A 21,197-nucleotide genomic window follows, 5' to 3' on the forward strand; every position below is an offset into this window, starting at 1 on the left:
GCTATATTAGGCCAATATCTTGCCGGTGAAAAACAACTTCAAATGGTCATGCAACAGTCTGAAAATGGGCCACAAGGGATGAAAGTTACACAAATTATTAAAAGTTATGTTAAGGCACTAAGCAAGATGGTTAAGTCTAAGAATAAACAACGCCTAGAAAAACCTTCTCTTCATCTTAATATGTAGTACCCCATTTGATACTTGTTCATATTTCAACAATTATATTGCTATGATTTGTGAATAAAGGAAAATTTTGAGAGATCATTATTGAATATCTTTGGGTTTTGAAGTAAATTCTTTTTCACATAAATAAACACAAGATATGTTGGGACTTGGGATCCTTTTGCTTCTCTTTTCTTTGTCATACCGGATGCTATCTCTGTCTTACTGAATTTGTAAAATTTTTATTTTTACATGCTGTATTTTTATTTTTAGCCATGATCGACATTCTTTTTTTTCTTACATTAACACATTTAACTTATCGTTCAAAAATAAGGTGCCGCAATTCACAAATGGTTAGAGGGTTTGTATTCGACACTTTTTGTAGTCCTATTTGATATGGTGGGATCTTTCTGTTTCGGACGGATCCATGGTCCGTCAGTGGCTAACTTCTATCTAGTTTAGTTTATGTTGTATTTGCTGTAGCTTTTTAATGGCGTACCAGTGTCTCCCAAAACTCTTTCTGTGTATGGCTCTAACTATTTGGGGTAAAGTTGAATACATTTCTCTTTGCCCTCTCTTTAAAGGAGGTACGAGAATAAATTGTTTGCTATCCACCCAAAATCCCATTTTTAAATAGAATACTGAACTGATGACTATTACTAATGAATTTAGCTTATTTCTATTTGTAGATATAATCTCACCATTTTTAGTGTATATTGTATCTCTTATTTTTAAATATTGCACTATTTTAATCCAATATACATAATATCTTAACCCCTGAGCCAAAAGCCAATAAGACTAAATGACTAAGGAGTAGTTTGTCTTAGGCTCTTGAACCGAGGGACTCTTTGACCGCATTCTCCTATATAGATATGAAATGTCGTCTTTCTTTCTTTTACACCCTGATCGTAATTCTCCAATGAGCGGGATACACGGGTTATGATGATGATGAAAACAATCAAAGAAATGATAAATATAACACCAAATCAACAACATACATGAAATAAAAATGGGTTCTTACCAAATTGAACCCTTTTCAGTTTTCAGTGATTACATTCTACAAACTGATAAATCCATCTATATTTGCAATCTTAAAATGAATGACAAAGAATAACCACCATAACTGCTACCAAATTCCGAAATGCGAAATACTTTGATGAACGACTTTACAAGTTTCAATCGTTGACTCTAGTATACAAAACTACGACAACAAATCATCTACGAAGCACGAATAATATTTGTGCCATTCTTATGGAATCCTGTAGGGAAACACCAATCTTTTGAGGAAGAAAAAAATGAACCAGCACCGCAGCCCGAACTACGCCACCAGTTAGAACACCAATGCTATGACCAACTCTTGTATACTCTAAAAAACCCAAAAAACCATGGACATCAACTATGCCGTCCAGACCCTTGAAAATAAAAACCTGTCGATATAAGTCGTGTCTAAATCAGATCAAACAAAATCCCATGTATCTTACTCAAAATGCATATCGAAGATCATGACAATGTCACGGTAATGAACATATAGTCAGTTTAGACGTTTTTATACCCTGTAGATAAGGATACAAAGAATAGAGCATCTGTAAAAAATGATGTAGATATGGTTTTGGAAAAGAGTGAAACTCATCGAGCATTGTATCATTGTATGTAAGTCGACGCTCATTACTCGTGCGTTTGTGGGCTTGATCGCTAATGTTAAGGTGGCTAATTATAATGATATTTATCGATCACTATATAGAATCACTCAACCCAATCTAAGTAAAAATCATGGCAATCTCGAAGTCATTGTTCTTATTTAACAGAGGGTCTCACGCTATCAGATGGATAACTATTTACATTTTACACAAATTCTTGCGTGAGAAAGTCTCACTGTGAGACATTCTTCATACATGCTGAATAATTCAACTAATACAATTATTAGCATATTGAACTCCTTATTTTGAGATCGTCTCACCGAGAGACGGTCTCTCATAACAACAACTCAAGTATTTAACAATGAGAAATTGTAGAAAATAGTTATCTAGTCGTCAAAACAGTTTACTAAGGAGTTTAATATACTAGCTTACACAAAAACCAATGCTCATTTGAATATATTCAACTATGCATAGTTCCCAGGGGGCTAGGGCTAACGCTTTGAAACAAAAAGATATAATGGACCAAAAGAGGCGGACACACATTAAACAGAAAACCAAATTCCATTATTTTGGCCATAAAACTCAAAAATCAGGAGTTCGATTTCTGCTATTAGTTCCAGTTAGGGGTGTTCAAAGGGTCAAGCCCCCATTTTGAGCCTTTATCCAGCTCGTTTTTAGGACTTTGTAAGAGTCGGACAAAAAAGGGTCAGGCCAAAAGGGGCTTTATTGTAATTAAAATGAAGTGTGCTTTAAAAGGGCTCAATAAGGGTCCAAAATAAGCCTTTGTAAATAGCATAATTAATGTATACTATAAATGACAATGTCAATGGGGATTATTAATATTTTTTCAATTTAATTATTATAAATGATAATTTAATTGTTATAAATTGATAAATGGGGATCAAAATAATTTTAGTAATAATAATGGGTCGGCTTGGGCCGGGTCGGACTTTCAAAGCATGGCCCATTTAAAGCCAAGTTTAAAGGGCTCTTATCCAACCTAGCACATATTTATTTAATCCTGGACCGGCCCTTGGCCCATTAAACACCCCTAGTTCCAGTATGCCTTTGCTAGGGGTAATTCTAATTCTAAGCATATGCAAGGTGCTCGCCCGCAGGACCAGACCCCTAAATTTAGGAGCCTCTAATATTGGTTTGACATTAGTTTAAGTTGCTTTACTTTAGTTTAATTACTTTTTAGGTTCAAAATTCCAAAAAAAATGTAAAATAAACAAAGCGTAAAGAAGTTATTGTATATTTTTGCTCGGCCCTCGATCTTTGTCTACTAGTAAGGGAGAAACAACAAAAACTGCTACCAAAACCAATTTCGAACACAAGGATATCTTTGTAAAAACAGGAAAAACACAAGTTATTACAAAAAAAGTACAAAACAACTGAAAATGGGAATGAGGATATTACCTTTCCACTAAGCAACAGCAGCCAGCACTGAGATGATGATATGCTGACCTTAACCAAGTCTACCAATGGAAATCTTCACCAACATGCTCAAAGATGCTCCAAGACATGATGAAGTCTAGGAACTCGTCTGCGAAATAATGGCTCCAATCTGAAAGATGGAACTCCAAGTTGCCACCGTTTAGCATCATACATCTCATGCCATGCTTGAACAATTTCGTCGATTTTGAACCCAAGACCTACAATTACAGCAAAACTATTATTCAACCTTAGAACCTTAGTCATATGCACGTGTTATTCATGAGAACTTGTGGATGATTTTTGTCAAGGAACTCACTCAGCCAAAAGCTTAAGCTTATGGTTGAAGCCCAGAATATGATATACACACTAACACGGCCCCTCACACTAGAGCCTTTTGGCTAGAAGTGAGGAAGCATCACAAGTCTGTCCTCATACATGGCCCTGAATATTCCATTTTAATGAGGGGTGGTTGAGATCCGAACTCATGACCTCTTGTCATGCCAGCTTTCAAACCAACTCAAGCAAAAGCTTAAGCTAATCGTTGAGAGCTTAAAGTCCATAATACGTTATATACTCTAACAATGTTTACCACCAATGGTACTCAATCGCAAACAACCCACTAGTTATCACCAACAAGGGTTAGGTCGCAAACATCCAAATTCGGATCGTGAACATCCGACCCTCCAAACCCCACAAATGAGTAATATAAAATGGCATTAGTGTAATGATATGTTGGAGTCTTAAAATGATAAATGTATCAGAAAGAGTCAAGAGGTTATATACCAGCTGGTGTAGCTTGATTCGAGCAATGGTTCTTGATCATAACAGTTATATCAGTATGTGAGGAACCAGCAAGTTCAAACTTCTCAACAGCAACCTCTAAACATTCTTCCCAAGATGGTAAACCCAACTTAAACTCAACGACCGAGCGTTCATACAACAATGTCCCCCATAAGATGTATATCTGTGACCTCAGAATCGACGCCTGTTCTGTAGCTTCATCTGCAGATAAATCTCTCAGCAGACCATCCATTCCCAATTTCTGCAACTTAGCCTTATACTTTTCCTCCTTAGAAAGTCCATTCAATCGTCGTTCCTCCATTTCCTCCCATATCTGCATCCCTGCCTCCATACTGTCCTCTGCTTTATTATACAGAAGAAGAATCTCTTGAATTGCACCAGATTCTACATCAATGGTATCCCTTTGTGCATAATACCAACAAAGCTTAGCTAGCTCAAACTGCTGCAATCCAAGTGCAATGTGAGCTTCATAGAAGTCAGGTTTTATCTTAAGAGCTTCCTCATATCTCATTCCAGCCTTTGTGTATTCCTTCTTCGCCCATTCATACGCCGGTTTGATCTGAATACGCATCGATTCGTAAGAACTGTGCTCGGAAATATGAACATGTTTCTTTGCTTTGGACATATGAACATTCCCCATATTGAACAAGGCCAAAGCACCCATTTCTTGGAACTTATCAGAAGATATGTCAAAGAGTTCTTGTGCATCCTCGCTCGATATAGTGTCTTCTATTGCTTCTGAATGTAGCTTCATCGCTACCTCGTGCAGGTCCAAATATGAATCCGATTCAAACCCAACATGGTTTTTGAAGAGATGGGCAAATTGGATTATCCAACTGTCAATACAAATTGAACCCTTCTCATTGCTTACATCACCTATAAGTTCATCATTCTTTATAACCTTGGAAACTTCATCTTTCTCCACACCATCATAAGAAGGTTCTAGATCAGGGCTAACTTCAGAAATGTACAACCTAAAAGACCCATGTAGATCACTTAACCCTTCAGCTTTCCTCAATTCGTTCGTCGTTGTAATAGTTACCAAATCACCATCCTGATCCATGTATTTCACAAGGGCACCTTCCAAATTTGGAAACCTTTCAAGGACAATATCCCTCATCAATAACACACTACAATTGATGGGTAATTGAGCATATCTTATATCATTCCCAAAAACTAACTTCACTGATCTTCCAACCACTTTTTCTTCCATAACCCTAACCTTCTCTTGAACAACCTCCTTATCCTCAGGCTTAGGAACATCCTCCTCAATATGTTTGCGCTTCGGCTTAGCCTGCATTTTCTTCGCCTTAACATTTTTACCTATTGACTTAGTCTCCACCTTCTTATCCTCAACCTTTTCATTTTTAGACTCATCCTCTACCTTCTTCACCTCGACCACCTTATCCTTAACATCCTCAACTCTCAAGCTCCCCTTCTTTTTCCTCAACGACTTCTCTTTCGCCATCTTCTTCTCTTTCGAGATTTTTTTAGAAGGTGTACCACCTAGAGAAAGGGTTTGTTCAATAGCCAAAGCAAGCTCCTTTTCATCCACTTTAATACCCTTATCTTCCATATTCTTCTTCAACCCTTCATCAAACTCCAAAGCAGCTTGATTATTAGGTTCCATATTCAAAACAATACTCACATCCCTCAAAGCTAAATCAAATCTATTCAAAGCCTCAAAACATTTTGCTCTCCTCAATAAAGCTTTGCTATACTTAGGTGCAACTTCTAATGCCAAATTACACTCATTTATTGCTCTTGGGTATTCACCTAAACCCATTTGCATATAACAATTACCCATATTTGTTCTCAAATTAGCAACATCTATATGATTACTAGGAAGCAATTTGAGAGCCTTTTCAAATTTCAACATAGCCCCTTCATAGTCATGTTTTTGAAATAGCTTATTACCCTCTTCTTTAAGCTCTTGTGACATATTGATAAAGATTGCAGTATCTTCATCAAAAGCTTTTGAGGTTCTATCAGAAACTTTATTATTCTTAGAAGTACTCCCTTGTTTAGGAGCTTCAATTTTCTTTTTAGCAACTGCAGGCTTTCCCATTACTTATACTAATACACAGAAATTTGAGCAATACCCAACAGTAAAGATTAGATTTTCACAAAAACCCAAATCCCAGAATCAGGAAAATTAACCCCCAAATAGAAAAAATTCAATCTTTTCTAATGAGAAATGGGAAAAAACCCCAAAACCCAGTTTCTAAAATTGCAAAAAAGTAACAGAATATTAACAATATGAACAATTAAGCTTGAGCAAAGTAGTAACAACAAAAACAAGAAATAGTTTATCAATGGATAGAGGGAAAAGACTGAAGCAACTACTAATGGAAAGTAGAAGAATTCAATGGAAGGAATGAAGTGAGGAAGAAATAGAGAAATGAATAAAATACTTAAGAATGAAGGTTTAATATACTTGCAAATGAAAATGAGGTTTTTTTTCTGCTTTGTTTTGACGAAGGAAGAAGTAAGAGGAAGAAATTATATATTTTTAATTATTTTGCGTATAAAGACCAAAATTTGAAGCCACCCTTTAGGGTTCTTTCTTGTTTGCACAAGAAATTGTCAACGAAACACAGCCTTGGACCCACGCGATTCATTCAAGCGCGTCGATAGAGTTTTTTAGAATAGAGGTAAACTAAGAGGATCAGGCCACAAATTCTACATTCGGATTATCGGATTAATTTCGGATTAACTGTTTGGGTGATTTATAATTGGATTTAGTGTCTGTATTGGTTTTTGCATAATTATAAGTATCGAATCGTTGGATCTATTTTGAACACTGCTAGAATGGCTAGATGACGATGGAGCTCACAGCTCGTTAGTTAATCGTACTAAATAGTGGTAATAAAAATGATTTATAATATAAAATTTCATCAAAAGTTCTATGTCATTCCTATGGTGATGAAACTTTGATCATAAATAATTTTTTATTCACACTATTTATTTTTTGATCATGATTCACACTATTTCTTTTTTTATTCACATATTTAACTTATTTTTCATCTCATTTATATGTTTCTTTCATTTTTACATAAATTATGGAGTATATCTTTATCGTACGCTTTGAAAAAATAATACACTCATAGCAATTTAATTGAAACAAAGGAATTAAATGGTACAATTTCTTTATCAACATAAATTTCATAGGCGACATATGAAATATTATTCAATGCAGATTCAAGTTTAGTCTAATAAAAATTGATTCTGGATGGACTCAAATAAGATTATAAGAAATAACCTAGATTTGACTTAGTCATAGATCAAGTCAACTAACAAGAATTGAATTTGATATAACCTAATGTCCTAACCCAAAAGGATATATAATCATATCCAAACATAACATGACATAAGATATGACATGCGCTAGTATTGACTCGACGAAGCCCAAATTATGTTTAATATGCATTAATATGAAAATTTTTCATCGTTTTTTATTGAAATAAAAGTCAGCTCATATATTAAGAAATATCAATAAAAACAATGTCCGAGACTCGACTAAGACATTTACCGACCTCGCTTCATTGCAAGGACTTGCAATAGCCCATCTAGCCATAAAAGTGATGATTGAATCATTGAAGAACAACAATAATGAATGATGAAAGAAGTGTATTAGAGGCAAGCTAAGCAAGCAACCAACTTATACAGCCTAATTCCACAATACAATTCCCCACCATTCTAAAACTTTATAAACTTAGGGTTTGGTATGTTTTTGATTAATAAATAAAATTTTAGCTAAACCACATTTGGTCCACTTGTACCGACAAGAAATTTCAATTAAAGGGTTGGGTTGTAATTAAAAAAGGGAATATCCCACCACCCAATACATAATAACCAGATAATATATGCTCCTTTTTAAATATTTTTATTATATTTATAATTTATTATAAGGTCTATTGCCCAACTGAGAACTCCACCACAGAGATTTTGCCCAAAATATGGGATGCTCCAAGTCAAGTGCCAAGCTACCAACCCCCCCCCCCCCCCCCCCCCCTATCAAGGTGCCAACCCCTAAAATTATCTGTTAAAGTATAATGTTTATGGGAATTAAAAAAGTCAATTTTTTTATAGGATAAAGTTAGTATTTTATTGAATAATAAAATTAATAAAAAAATTAAAAATCATAAGCATTAAATTGTCAATAATAAATTAATTTTTTTGATTCGCTGAAAATAAATTTACTTATTTTTTATTTTTAAATAAACTCACATGTTTGCTAAAATTAAACTCACTTATTGTTTATAAACTATTTGCAAAGTTTTTTGTTAGTCAAGCAAGTAGAAATAAACATTAATTGGGTTTATTTTCAGCAGATGGAGCAAATACTGATTTATTTTTGACAATTTTTCCTAAAATAAACAAATAATAAAATTAGTGAAAATCAAATATTGACCATAAGCATCTTAAAGATATTAAAAAAAATTAACGGAAAATATATAGGAACCATAAACATTAAAAACATAGTAAAAATTAAGGCGATAAAAAGTTAATTATGTCTAAAAAATGTAATACAAATATAAAATTTTTTTAGTCGAACAATAAATGGAACAGCGTAAAGTGAAAAATTAAAACTTCAAATAGAAACAAAAGTGTAGTATTTTTTTTTTTTTTAAATTTTGTCCTATACTCATACTGGCTTAGCTTTATATTGGAATCATCTTGCCTTACTTAACATTGAATAGCAATAGTATTAGAATTACAACAATTTCCATTAATAAAAGCAAAACTAATTATAGAATTATTACTAGCTAGTAATCCATCCTTGAAGGTTTCTTATAACGACCTTCCCTTAAGTATCGTTTGGTATACAACCGATGCTTGCGTTCCCTACCAAAAACGACCCAGAAAATGAGAGAAAACATGACTGAAAACGAGACCAAAACAAGGCCCGAATACACCCATCTACTGTATTTCCGAAGACTAGGGCAATGATCCCGGTATATGCCTGTGAATGTATCTCGTACGAACGAGCAGTCCTCTAATGCAACTAGGTCCGGTCCATAATTGTACAAGCCGTAGCTCACATTTAGTGCAGTAACCATTTGGTTATACATGGCTGGTGTTAATCTCCCTGTTGTGATGCATATACCACTTGGTTCTACTTGGCACACATAGCTACCCAATACCTGCAGGGTCGTACTTGTTAAGTTTAGTTGGGTTTATTGTCAAAAATCTGGGATGCACGCACTTCATAAGCTAAACAGATTTCATCCCAAAACGATATGACAATAGGAGGAAGAGCTCTAATGACTTATAAAGTGTGCACACCATCTTTAATTTATAGATGTTGAATAAACCATTCTAGCAGTATTTTGGGTTAGGCTAGGGGGACAATGACCTTTATGTATTATATAGGGGTGCTCAAAGGGCCTAGCCCTAATTTTAAGCCTTTATCCGAACTGTTTTTAAAAGGGTTTTCTAAGGAAAGAGTTGAAAATGGGTCGGGTCGAAAACAAGCTCTACTATAATTAAAATAAAGGGTCAAAAACATGTCCTTTTGCATAATTGATGGATAATTTAATTATTATAAATGACAATACCAATGAGGATTCTTAACGCTTCCACAATTTAATTATGATAATGATAATTTAATTATTATAAATTAATTAATGAGGATTATAATAATTTTATGTACTAAAAACGGGCCGAATTGGGCTTTCAAAGCCCACCCCATGTAAAACCCATATTAAGTTTGTAAGACCCTTATCCAATTTGGCCCATATTTGCTTAAACCCGGCCCAGTCCTTATCGGGCACATTGAACAACCCTACTTGTGATTGAGAGCCTTATTAGATTAACAAGCCGGAGTAACCAGTGAGAACCTAGTACCTATGCAAAGCACAAACAGGTGAAAACATAGGGAAGGTAGTCGAGTTACCTGAGTAGCATTATTCAAGTCAATCTCACCACGAGAGCATGGGCGGTTTGATAAGTCATGCGAAAAGGGGCTACAAATGAAGGGTAATAAAGGACCAGATTGATTGTAGTAAAATGGTTTAAATTGTGCACCAAAGTTGATGTTAGAGACATTGGATATAACTGAGTTAACCAAGTCTACTAGCTGAGTAGTAACCTCTTTGCTGCGCGTCAAGGTTTCCTGCGAAGTAGATGGGTCGACACAAGGAAGTATCTCATCTAATGCTGTATGAGCTGTGGGATTCTCGGTCCATTGGTGCATAGCAATGCACGTATCTGCTGCTACGCTGGTCGATCAAACAAGTAAGTTTAGGCAAGCAAAACACTAAGGGCAGAACATAAATTGACTAATTTTCTTGAAGGCCCTGTGCATTTTTTAAAATTATAATATTTTTCTAACTTTATATCTCTAAACGCTTAAGAATACCCGGAAATGAACCACCCCCAACCCGACTCCAAACATCTCCAATACCTCATCACAATGCTTCATTGTCGTCTATGATGATATTGTGCATAATGTGTGATTTTGTGCTCAATTCATAATTTGGTGACTATAATAGGACAGAATTTAGGGACATTGTGGGTAGATTTTGTTGGAAAAATAACCCACATGTGATCTCACGTCAAACAATTAAAGAGCGCAAATTCTTGTATAAGACGGTTTCACCATGAGACATGATACTTGGTTAAATAGCCCAATAATAGAAACTTTTAGTTTATGGGCTTCGTGTTTTAAGGTCATTTTACCATGAGACGGTCTGATACAAGACGGATTAATTAAAGAGAGCTTGACTAAAATATAAGCTTGATGGAGTACTCCTACAACCAATCGGTTTTAGGATGAAATCACATCGGGTTTGTGTGCAGTTAACTTTCCACTTATAGAGGTCTTGCTATGTACAAGCCCAATAACAAATTTATCAGATTCTAAACTTGATACTTACTTGTGGAAGAGGAGGAGAATGCCGCACAAGATAAAAGTTCCGGTCACCAGAATCCATCCGAAAACCAAAAGCCTGCAGAAGTTACAATTTCCATAGTTCAACACATGAATAGCTGATAGCAGTGCAAGCTTATTTATTAGAAGATGGTTCGCTCACGTGTAGACGAGAACTTGCATGCCAAACATCGAGAACACTGAAACGAGATCAGCCCGAAAACAATCAGTATGTTAAGATTACGGAGAAGAATATTCGAAACCATATAAAGCTTAAGGTTTAAGTCATTTACAGAATCCTAAAAATGCAAGTAAAAGCATGATGGCAGCAACGATGATGAGTGCAAGCCTCCTGCAGAAACACCAAGCATAGTCGTTTAGATTGACAAAGGGGGCGTTTGGCAAGATAGTTTGTTGAACAATTTTAACTTATTTAGTTACTGATAGATATGTCAGCTGTTTGTCAAACACCCGATTAAGACACAAGTACTTACACTCGAAGTAGCATCTATTCAAACAGATGCTGCACAAGAGTTTACGCGGAATCTAATACAACAAACTCAATTAGACATAAACCCGATAAATTATTGGGCCTGTATACAGCAAGACCCAAACAAGAGTGATTAGATACAAACTCGATAATTAATGAACATAAATAAATAAAGAAAACTTACCGCGAATAATATAACACTTCGTTAATTTTCCTATAATAATACCAATTTTTGATTAATCATCAATAATAGGAGTACCAACTTAGGGTTTTTTTTCCAGAAATAATACCAAATTAACAACTTTAGTTTATTAACTAATTTATCTATTATTTTTGTCATAAATCTCCAATAGTTTGATTTTTAACATGTTAGGGATATTCTGGGAAAGCACTCCCTAAGTTAATATTCTTCATGGTTAATCAAAAGTTGGTATTATTATAGAGAAATATGCAAAAAGTTGTATTATTCGTGGTAATTTTTCCAATAAATAATGGGGTTCGGCGAGGGAACAGATAGATGGCAGCGGTTTGCCAAACACCCGATTCAGACACAAGTACTTACACTCGAGTAACATGTATTCGAGAATATGCTGCACAAGAACTTACACCGAATCTAATACATCGCGTATGTCACCAGCAGCGTCAGTAGACTGATGATCTAGAAAACTTGAGGAAGCAGTTATCTTCGTGTCGACTTCATCGATATCAGTTTGAACATTAGAAGGCAAGAAAATGTTCTGCACCCCAATCTGTTTCGCGGAGGAAAGATACTGCGATACATTGTTGAGCTTCCAAACAGTTGTATCGGCTTGACTGACTAGATAGTCGAGTGTGGATACAGTGCTGCGATGGAACTTTGTTTGTCCGGTGTATAAAACAAGACACCCGATACTGAAATCACACATTATTAAGTATATTTAGTTAAACCGAGGTATTTTGATCATACGGTTTTTGAAGAGAAAGCGAAGAACATACATTGCTGCAAGCGTGAAGATTGTTAGGAGTACGAGAGACAGGATGTAAGCTATAGGTGAATATCCAATGTGCTGATCTCTTCGACAGCAACAATGATAGAGCGAAATGATCAATAGACATATGCCGAATATAGTGAACCAGGCTAAGGAGATGATGAACAATGGTGCAGCCGAGAAACTCACTGACTGCAATACAGATGAATATGGAGAACATTTTATGAGATGGAACTTTAGAGCTCTTAAAATAGCATGCTATAGATCATTTTGAACAATTGGTAAATGACTATATAGACCAAGGAACTAAGCTCATAGTTGAAGTCCCACTGGTATAATATTAGTGGCGGATTTAGGACTTCAACTCAGTCAGACCACAGTCATGATAAATATAATTTACTAAAAGATATAAAAAAAAGTCATAAATATATAATGTTAAAATTAATGTTTTCAATTCAACCCTAAAAAAATAATATTCTATAATTTATTTTGACAAATTTTCATATTGTGAGATTAATTTTTCAAATTGGGAATCGAAATGTATATACACTTGGCTTTATGGAAGATTAAGTAACAAGAATATCAAGAAAGGAGAGTTACATTGAAGGTGTGTAGCTCAATTGCTCACGAGTGTCCCATAAAGAATCCAATGTAAAATATCTCAAGTTTAAAACCTACAAACTACCCGAAATCCAATTGGATCCGCCCCTGATAATATGTTGTATCACACAAGAGGTTTTCGTAATTTGTTATTGGATTTGTATACAACAAGACCCACATAAGAGGTTAATTGCACATAAGCTTGGTAAAATTATATCCTAAAACCAATCACAAATTTTTGTATGAGACGGTCTTCTCGTGAGACGAGCCTCAGTTAAATAGCCTAATAATACAAACTTTAGCATATGAAATTGTTGTTTTAAAGTCGTCTTACCGACAGACAGTCTCTTACAAGAGTAATTCAAAACCAATTGGTTATAGAAAAAGTAGTCCATCAAACTAATATGTTAGTCAATTTCTAGTTTGTTGTTTATAAGGAAGACTGATATTATTTTTTATTTCCATTTGATTAGAAATCGTTAGCTTTGATACCAAGATAAATTTGCTACTGAGCTGACAAGCCACACACAAGAGAACAATTGATTAGACACAAACTCGATGAGGTTTCATCAAAAAATAAATTGATTATAGGAGGATTAGCCCATCAAACTTATATGTTAGTTAATGTTTTTCTAACTTTTCAACGTTGAAACATGTTAGTTACTTTTTTCCAACATGCAACACATATATCTCTCATATTTAACGCTCATTATTCCGCCTAAATTAATGGGTAAAACCCAATTTGTGATCTTTTATTACATCAACTTTAATACCATGAAAAACGATCAATTACTAACTCGAAAATTTATTGGACTTGGGAATTTCGACACGCAGATTGCGATTCAAGTGAGTGAATCATTTAAACTTTTAAAGAGTGTGTTATTAAACTACAAACTTCCCTCATCAAAAGTTAGCATAATTTTGAGTCCGCTTTTGCACAGATAATGTAAGCACTTTGCTCAACATAAAATGCAGGCTTCTTACGTCTTGTGGGCATAATTTGTTGCGAAAATTTGAGATGTATAAGATAATTTATCAAAAAAATAAATAAAATAATATAAATTTTAACTTAATTTCAAAAGTAACTGTAAAAAGCCCAAATCACAGGTTTGGGACTGTTCGCAGTTAGTAACTGCGAACAAGTCAAAAAAGACAAAATAACTATTCGCAGTTACTAACTGCGAACAACTATTTAACTTGTTTTTGTGGAGCATATTGTTCGCAGTTACTAACTGCGAACACGTCAAAACAGATCAAATAGTTGTTCGCAGTTAGTTACTGCGAACAACTATTTTGTCTTTTTTGACACTAACTCCGAACAGTCCCAAACCATAGATTTGGAATTTTCACGCTTACTTTTAATATTAAGTTGAAACTTATACTATTTTATTAATTTTTTATAAATTATTTTATACATTTCAAATTTTCATTTGCGACAAGGTTACAAACACTAGCCTTTTAACTTTTAAGGGTACCCAAATCATGTAGTAGACTAAGGGGTAGAACTATAGAAGTATAGTATTCTATAGGGGTGTTCAAAACCGGATATCGGGTCGACCCGATTCCGAAAAACCAAATACCCGATTTTTCGGATACTTAAAATTCTAATCCGGATCCGACCCGGGGAGGTACCCGGTTTAAACCGGGTCGGAACTGGATACTCGGTTTTTTTATTTTTTTTTATTTTTTTTTTTCCTTGTCGGAGAAGTTTGCATACAAGGCAGCCATGAGACAGAGAGAGAAAATACACCTTAGTCAGAGAAGTTTCTTAACTTTAGAGAGATAAACAAACAAACAATTTTAGAGAGAGAAAGTTCTTATACTAAGAAAAATAAATATAAGGAAAAAAAAAAAGAAAATTAGCCGTTTCATCAATGGAGTTGGAGACTGCAAATTAGCTTTTCTGACCAACTTTTTTGTTCTTCATTCTACTTGTGACCAAAAACCATTTGGGTGAGTTTTTTTTTTTTTAATTTTTTTCCATGTCTCTTGTTTTTGAATTGAACTTTGTTTTTTTAAAAAAGAAATTTTGTGGGTTTTGTTTATTTTTATAGAATTTCTCAAAAGTTTTAATCTTTTCTAAAAGAAGAATTTGGAATACGAAAACTTTGAAGGATTTGAATTCTTGGAAAAGTGGGTTTGTTAGAAAATGGTGAAAAGAAGTGTTCTTTTTTACTATCACTCAATTTCTTCTTGATCCTGATTAATAAAATAAAAAATCTTTTCTAAAAGATGACTGTGTCTGGAGACTGGAATGAAGAATGAAGCAGGAAGAAGGCAAGCAGCAGCCAACAAGAATGAGGTTTCAATGAAGACGGGATAGGCCCAAGGAAGATTAAGTCATTTAGACATTTATTGCCAGTTTGGTACATGATATTAGAGGGCGGTAATGGTAATAAAATTAAGTAATAAAAAATTTGGTTGTTTGGATGCCTTCAATGGTAATAAATGGTAATAAAATAAGGTAATGAAATTACCAAAAAGGGCCATTTTTATTACCATCAAACAACCTGGTATTAGGCTGTAATGGTAATGAAGTATTATTGTGGTAATAAAATAAGGTAATGTTGTTTCGAGCTGAAGAAAAAAAAAATAGTGAAGAAAAAAAAGATAATATATGTAATTATCTAAAAAAATATTATTATTAAAAAAGAATCATTAGATAGAATAATTTAGATAGAATAATGCTTTTAGATACAAATATACAATAATAAAACTAAGAGTCGTTACCATTTTTTATTACTAACAACCAAATGCAATCAATGAAATATTATCTTCCATACATGCACACCAAACAAAAGAATCTTCATTACCAATTCTCATATCCATTCTTTCATTACTATTGTCATTACAATATTTCATTTCCATTACTTCATTACCATCAACAAAACGGGCCGTTAAGGTTTTTGGAAATAAAAATTTTAAAAAAATACAAACCGAATACCGGGTACCCGGTTTCCCAAAATTCGCGATCCGTATCCGACCCGAATACCCGGTTTTAAAATCGGGTACCCGACCCGAATTATCCGAATTTGATAAACCGGGTAATTTACCCGGTTTAAAAAAATCGAAAATCGGATTTTTCGGATCAGGTTTTCAAAACCTGATATTTTTGAACAGCCCTAGTATTCTATATACCCCTCTAAAAAGGTGGAGAATAACTTTAATAATTAGACATGGCAATGTATGGCGTGGCCTAATTTATTTATTTATTTTTTTTTCTCATTTGTAAAATAGGTAAATATTCTCTCGGTTGGCAAATGTATGTAAAATAACTTGAAAATACTCCCCTTTTACGTAAAAAGTAAAAAAAATGTAGCTGCAAAAAAAAACCAAGAATAGTATATTTGAACTAACTTGCTCGTAATTACTTATTTGAACTAAGGATATTTAGGTAAAAAAAGATTGACAAAAATAGAAGGAACAACTAAAAAGATTTTGCAATATAAAAAAATGGGACAACTAAATTGATTCGGAGGGATACTCGTTATATATCACTAGTGCGAGTAACTTTGTATCGAGGCAAATAAGTCCACAAACAAATTTGAATTCAACTAAGGATTATTCAAGCATATTAATAATCTTTGTTTACATTTAATTTACTGTTTTAAGCAAGTGAAAGTTTTATGGTAGGAATAGTGTATGTTCACAAGAGTTCAATTTCCCTGAAGTATGCCACAAATTAGTGACAGGTTGTCTTCCCTAATTCAAGTCAAATTTCTTGTCCCACCACTTACTCTTGTTTCTCTTTTCTTCTCCCTCATTGGCTTCTTATATTCTCCAAATAAACTCTACTGGATAAATTTTTATCTGACCCGAAATTGATTCAAAATTCGACAATTTAAAATGTGATCTTAAAACAAATCGAACCGAAAAATAGAAAAAAATGAGTCAAACTCGACTAAAACCTTAACCTGACCATTTTGACTCGTTTTCATTCACATCGGCATTTCCAATTCCACGTTATCATTTTTTGTTCGAATAAACTATATTTTTAGTCAATTTTTAAAAATTTTAATTCAACATATCTTTATTATAACACTAAAATGGGTATATTTGTCTTTTTTGATACAAAAATATTAGTCAATTAGACCTAAACTTGTGATTTGTTGCGTTGATTTTAATATCATTTTTGATGCACTTTTACACATAGTCAATACTTGTTTTGTAATGAGTTTTTTGGTTGATTTTTTGCTTTGGTTTATAGGTCAGTTCAATCAAATTTTTTTATGGTAAATGATATAAGTGTACAACATAGATCATATACTCGCTTTTGCATGTGTTTTGAACCAACTCAATTACTCCACGATTCAATATTAATAGAATATTTAATTAATTAATAAGTATGTGTTATAGCCTAAGAACACCCCAATATAAATATTTTGCAGACATATTTAAGCTTAGACACATTTACCTACCGAATAAACAAGCCATTACTAAGAAATAATAAAGTCCAACTAACAGAATAATAAATATATTTTATTTGTTTATTAATAAGAATAATTAATAATTTATCACCAAATTAACTAAAACTTTTCCATTAAATTCTTTTTCCTCTTTGCCTTTTATTTCTACGTAAAAAACGACTACTTTTATTTACCATTAGTCCATTACTACTTATCATGAAAAAGTGCGTCACAAAATTACTTTCTCTCGAGTACAACAATAAAGGTACCTCTACTATTAACGAGCTGTTAGCCACTTATAATTAAATAAAGTAAATAAATAGAGTATTTGAATCACAATAAGTCCTCATATATGAAAATTTTAAACTTAATTAATAAATTAAACTCCATTAGTCTTATATTTTGTTTTCAAATAAAATTTATAAATTCTAGTGTTAAATTTTGACTATGATTTTTCATTGAATTATATGAAAAAATATTCACGTGAGATTTTAATAGATTCGTCTCAATATATATTTTCTAAATATAAACTTTCTAAAATTTTTTTTAAAATGTCAATTAAAATTATTTGATTTTTAAGTATGCATTGAAATCTGTACGAAAATTAAATGAAAAGAATAAATAAAAATATAAAAAGTAATACATATATAAACTCCTATATAACAATATTAACAAATCTCCCAACTAGGATGGATTGTGATTTGTGAGGGGTTATTCTTATGACTGTATTATACATGTGTTAATAAATAAAGAGTTTGTTTTCCGATTAACCTTTCATTTGCAAATTCACATTTGATATATACATATATAAGAAATATATATAATTTAATAAGTTATTTTACTATAAGCTATTACGGGAGTGTTTGGTTCTTAGCTTTTTGCTTAATTTTTTTGTTGGCTTTTGGTTTTTAGCTTGTGGGTTTATCAAATAGCTAAAAAAAGTATTTGGTAAATGACGTTTAAAGTAACTGAAAAACTGAGTTTTAAACCAAAATGGAAAAGCTGTTCCAGCTAACTTTTTGGTTGGCTTTTAGGTTGTTGGTCCACTTTTTCTCTAAGTAACAACCAACACTCAAATTTACCAAACATCCCACAAATTAGTTTTTTCAGCTAATTTAAAAGTCAACAAAATTAACTAACATATTCAGCTAGTCAAAAAAACCAACTAAAAAAAGCCGATTACGAAAGACCTTGTAATTTAAATTAATAAGGGACGTATGGTCCATAAACGCATATATTAACCAAAAAAAATGTCATAAAAAATGTGCACATGAAAATTTCTAAAAATAAATGGAAAAAGATAAAGAATAGAAGAACATACAGCCCAGTAATGGCGGTCACTAATATTCCAACCACCATTATAGTAGTTAAACCCATGAAGAGGATCTTTTCTGTGGGTTCTTCTTGGTGCCAAAACAAGCAATGAAGTATCTCCTCCATAACCCCCATAACCTCCATCATAAGCTCCTCCTCCTCCTCCTCCTCCTCCTCCTCTTCCTATACTACTATAAACTGGTCCCTCTGCTACACTCCTCCTACTCTTACTAGAACCAAAACTTGAACTTCTTCTTCCATCTTTTATAACATGATAAGTTTCTTCATTTTCGCTCCCTGAAAAATTCCACACATTTTAACCATAATTCATGGATAAAAAGACGTGCGCATTAAAAATACACGATAATTTTTAAAATTCGAGCCTAAAATAAGTATTTGAACTCAAACAAAAGCAATGTATACAATGTTAATTGATATTTGAGGCTTTTAATGTTAGCTATTCTATTGAATTGATCTATGTATATCAAGGGATCTTTGAAAAATAATTTATTGGTCAATTTTAGCTTATTTTAATATAAATAAATGATTCAGATATCAAACCAATCAATGCTAATATATGGTAAATTAACTGATTGAAACAATTTATTGTTATGAATAAGCTATTTTTTTGAACAAGTTGCTTATTGTTATGAACATGCTTATAGCAGCGGATTTAAAATCTACTGGTCAAATCAGCTAATAAGTACCAAGTTTGTCAAACACCTCCAAGCCTGTGATTAATCAAGGAAATAAACTAATTATATGAAATTTATTTCATAATGAGACGATTTCCTAAAAAAAAGCTAATAAATGTATAAATTGAAAATAAAGAGAAAGAGTGGTGAATCATTATTTTAAAAATAAAAATAAATAAACAAGAGAGACCAACAAAAATAACAAACCGTATTAAATATCTGAGACAAACTAAAATAATAAAATACTTTTATTTAATAAATGAGACAAAGACATAATAGAAAAGCGTAGTTTAAACACTTGAGAGTATTGGTGGAGCAAAAATATATAATACTTTGTAGACTTAATTCTACAATTTTGAGTCACTTCAACAAAAACATTGTAAATGAATATTTGAGACGCTTAATTAATCGAATGCAGTGTCATTTAGTATTAGGGGTCTTTTTTCGTATATAAAAAAATTAATAAAAAAATATAAAAACTTTAGCAATAAAATAAATATATTTACTATAAATAAATCGCAAAATAAAAAATTTTTATGGACCTCAAAATTTTGAAGAAGACTTTGTTCGGCATATAGTTAGAAGCAGTACTTTAACAAAAATAAATTATGAAACGAGAGTGAGTGAGAGTACCTGAAGGAGGAAGTGAGGTGGAAGTAGCAACACCAAGACTTAATAAAAGCAAGTACAAGAACACTAATGTAGGTAGGAATTGAATTGAAGAGGCCAATTTACGACTACTATTACTACTACTTATACTATTTAGCATTATGAGTTTCATTATTTTTTGGCAAATTTTGAAATGTTTACAGAGAAAGAAAATGGTGAGAGCTTTGGGTATAGTGGAGGAGTTAGTGTAGTGTGAATTTAGTATGGAGGAGTGTGAGGAGATGCTGACTAGAGCTAGTGTATAACACTTCAAAGAGGAGCTAAGACATTGATTATTGAGATGTAGAAGTGTACGAGGCCCCACCACCAAAAAGAATTTTTGGTTTTACTCAATTACCCTTTTCCAATTATAATGAGACAAATATATGCTCCAATGTTATTGTCTCGAATATGAGATCTTTGTAAATAACGATGATTTATGAAGTTAACAAATTATTCTTATGTGGTATAATTTCATAGGATGATAATTTTGTAATTTTAATTATTTTTTTGATTTTGTTTATTTTATTATTATTATTATTTTTGTTTTACAAATTACAGTTAATAATTATGAATTATTGTATAGAAGGTTAAAGTACGGTTTTATGTTAATTCGGGTTATTGGGTTTATTTCGAATGATTTAAAATTGAGTTTTATGTTTATATTAATTTTTATTTTATTTAAATTTATACTAAAGCTGGGTTAAAATCAGGTTCGATTAAAAGGTTCGATTTCGATAAATATCAAATTATTGAGTCTAGTTTAAAGAGCTCTGATTCTATAGAAATATATTTGTTAATGGAAAATTGTTCATAAGTATTCTTTATTATGAAGCATAGTTGTGAGGATGATTCAACTCTAGAATATTATTGGTAATGTGACCTGATTCGAAAAAAAATGAAAGTTTAAAGATGAAACAAAGGAATTTTTAGACATGTTAAAGTTTTAGTAAGGGGGCTCATGTGACTAAAGGTTATAGTTATTTTGTTACTTTTATTGATAAAATCAAAGGGTGAGACCTATAAAGTCTTCCCGCAATGAAACTCATTGTTGGAGAATTAAAAGGGTAAATAGATCAAAGAGCTACTAATGAACAATGAGTTCTAATTTTGTAAAGATGATTCCACAAGTTTATGAGAATGAGGGTACTAGGAGACATCATAG

At 32.7% G+C, this 21,197-nt stretch overlaps 2 protein-coding genes across 2 annotated transcripts; both read right to left on the bottom strand.

The window, feature by feature from the left end:
* Positions 1-1,138: 1,138 nt before the first annotated feature.
* On the bottom strand, positions 1,139-6,549 carry LOC130802785 (protein PHOX4-like). The gene is made up of 3 exons (XM_057666857.1): positions 4,020-6,549; positions 3,219-3,454; positions 1,139-1,589 (listed from the first exon to the last, which is right to left on the bottom strand). Exons 1-2 carry the CDS (start codon positions 6,103-6,105, stop codon positions 3,306-3,308), a joined length of 2,235 nt encoding a protein of 744 aa, XP_057522840.1. The 5' UTR covers positions 6,106-6,549; the 3' UTR covers positions 1,139-1,589; positions 3,219-3,305.
* A 2,049-nt stretch (positions 6,550-8,598) lies between these two features.
* LOC130802787 (uncharacterized) lies at positions 8,599-20,290 on the bottom strand. Its single transcript, XM_057666859.1, has 9 exons — positions 20,018-20,290; positions 18,697-18,986; positions 12,377-12,561; positions 12,008-12,292; positions 11,205-11,263; positions 11,075-11,111; positions 10,919-10,990; positions 9,937-10,261; positions 8,599-9,184 (listed from the first exon to the last, which is right to left on the bottom strand). The coding sequence occupies exons 1-9, from the start codon at positions 20,163-20,165 to the stop codon at positions 8,807-8,809; spliced, it is 1,779 nt and encodes a 592-aa protein (XP_057522842.1). The 5' UTR covers positions 20,166-20,290; the 3' UTR covers positions 8,599-8,806.
* Positions 20,291-21,197: the final 907 nt, after the last annotated feature.

Source organism: Amaranthus tricolor, chromosome 16 (genome assembly GCF_026212465.1).
Source record: "Amaranthus tricolor cultivar Red isolate AtriRed21 chromosome 16, ASM2621246v1, whole genome shotgun sequence".
In the NCBI taxonomy this organism is placed as follows: domain Eukaryota; kingdom Viridiplantae; phylum Streptophyta; class Magnoliopsida; order Caryophyllales; family Amaranthaceae; genus Amaranthus; species Amaranthus tricolor.